Here is a 2312-nt window from a genome sequence, read left to right as displayed (position 1 = left end):
ATTGCTGAGGCAGCAGGAGCTACATCCTAGCATAAAGACGTTGTGTCGAAATCGTGAATCACCCCCCCAGTTCCAAGGCGAACGCCAGGGGCCAGCACAGCTGAGGCAGGAGGAGCTAAATCCTACCAAGAAGAAGACAATTAGTTTCAAAAAGATAAGTCATTAACGTCACAAATCCCGGAAATCACCGAGGCAGGCAGAGCTATATCTGACCAAGAAAGATCCACATACCAATTCCAATGAAAGATAAATTCCGATAAAAATAAAACAAGGCAGAGAATATCAGGAGATAAGAGACTGATGTATGTACTTGACGAAAATCGCAGATGCCAACCCACCAGAGCCAGCAACGCCAGGCGACAGGAGCAAAGACCTGTGGTGGAAGTCTATTGTAGAGGCCTACGGGAACAACGACCTAGAACTCGGTAGGGCGATGCTCCACGGGTTCACGATGATGTACGGCACACCCCCGTACGATCCAGAGGCACTGAGATCCAAAAGGCTGCAAACACGAGTCGAAACGCCTGACGAGAATCAGATCGACGCACGCCCGAAACGACTGAGATCAGCATCGCTGGTAGCAGGAGGCAGTGACACAGAGGAGGTCCAAGCAGACACTGCAAGGGACGAACTCACCTCAAGAGCGTCAAAGGCGAAGAGGAAAGACCGCGACATCAAAGACCTAGTAGACCCGGAGAGCGAAATTATATTTGTAGACAAACAATTCTCAAATAACAACCTGTTGCAACTGTCGGCGGGAATAAACCAACGCATGACAAAGCTAAGAGCCTACGTACCACTCACGGTGTTCAACCTAGAATGGATAGACAAGGATTTCGTGAAGGCCGGAATGAAGAAACCGAAATCAGTGAAGGAGTTGCAGGACGGAGACAAAGTCTTCACTTACACGGGTCTCACACCGAAGGACGAGCTCCTAATGACATATGGGGAGTGGATCGACGCCATAGATCTCTTCATAAGATACGTCGAGGAGAGATACCATATGGGTACAACAGCCAAGATGCTGAAGAAGCACAAAGAGAATGTGATCAAAATAAGGAGGTCCACTGCGTGCTGGATGGTAGCACTACGCTACTGCATGAAAGTGAGTAAAAGACCATGATGGCCGCTAGAGAGCAGAGGCTGACACCCATGCGCGGGGCAGGTGCGACGACTGGTCATGCAGATACAGCTCGGAGAATCCGGGAAGAGAGAGATGTGCAACGCCGGGGCGTTACAAGAGGACCTACTAAGAGCAGCAAAAGACAAGGCAGAGTCAGCCAGAGAGAGAAACTTCGCGGAAAATCCATACGCCTCTGGGCAGAAATCCTTGGAGCCCAACCTAGCCACGCCAGCAACCAGCACAACCACCAGCGCGGAGAAACGTCAGTTCGCCTCGAACAACCAGAACCAGAGAGGAGGAAGTGGCGGTAGGGAGAAGAACACCGGAAGCTGGAGAGGGCGAGGTAAAAGAGGAGGAAACGGCTGGCAAGGAAGAGGTGGCTATTACGCAAACCACGGTAATCAGGAGAACTTCCAGCAAGGGAGCTCGTACGGAAACTACGGAGCACCGAGCCAGGGCAATTTCTTTGCGCCGCACCAGTCGTACCATCAACAGCCATATCAACCATCGTATAGAGGTTACGGTTACCAACAACACGGCAACTACAGAAGCTGGACAGAACCAAGTCATCAGCAAAACAGCTCGTACACGCAGAACACGAACCTAGGAGAGGGAAGCAGCCACGGCAACACTGGAGCAAGGGCGGGAGCAAGCAGTGGAGGTGCGAAAGGAGGTGCAGGTGCAAAAACAGCCCAGTAAGTGGGGACACAGATTGTAACAGACCCACCTTTTATCTATCATCCTATCATCCTTGTTACCGCATCTGTTTCTCTATGTCAGAATTTCTTTTTCTCCCCCCCAGTTTGTTGGGAAAGCCTTTTTCATTCGGCTACGTCCACTCCTGTTTCTCTCGATCCGTTCTGCAATTATAATAAGCCAGAGGATAGCTCCACGCATGCCAAGTATCCTCAAGGAATCATGCCCATGATGAGAATGAGAGAACAGAGAGATAACTGAGGAAAAAGACCCAGAAGGACTGATGAAGAGTCAGCGTGAGCAAGGAACGTGAGAGAGAATATCAAACTTACCACGCCTGCGCTCTGACAACCCACTAAAAGCTTGATAGAGAAACAAGAGCCGAACGACAACGCGGCGAAAACCGAACAGGCAGAAGGTTCGAAGGACGAACAAAACAAAAGAGAAACAGAGACAGGCCCGATGGAGAACAAGACAAAGCAAGGACACCGGG

The 2312-nt window shown here is 50.4% G+C and overlaps 1 protein-coding gene across 1 annotated transcript; it reads left to right on the top strand.

The window, feature by feature from the left end:
* Positions 1 to 304: 304 nt before the first annotated feature.
* MELLADRAFT_92952 (uncharacterized protein) lies at positions 305 to 2080 on the top strand (the record flags this gene model as incomplete). The annotated part of the gene is made up of 3 exons (XM_007415874.1): positions 305 to 1105; positions 1166 to 1818; positions 1939 to 2080. The coding sequence occupies 3 exons, from the start codon at positions 305 to 307 to the stop codon at positions 2078 to 2080; spliced, it is 1596 nt and encodes a 531-aa protein (XP_007415936.1).
* Between the last annotated feature and the right edge of the window lie 232 nt (positions 2081 to 2312).

The sequence above is a fragment of the Melampsora larici-populina genome, assembly GCF_000204055.1.
Source record: "Melampsora larici-populina 98AG31 unplaced genomic scaffold MELLAscaffold_54, whole genome shotgun sequence".
Taxonomy (NCBI): domain Eukaryota; kingdom Fungi; phylum Basidiomycota; class Pucciniomycetes; order Pucciniales; family Melampsoraceae; genus Melampsora; species Melampsora laricis-populina.
This window is presented reverse-complemented; position numbering and strand designations above follow the sequence as displayed.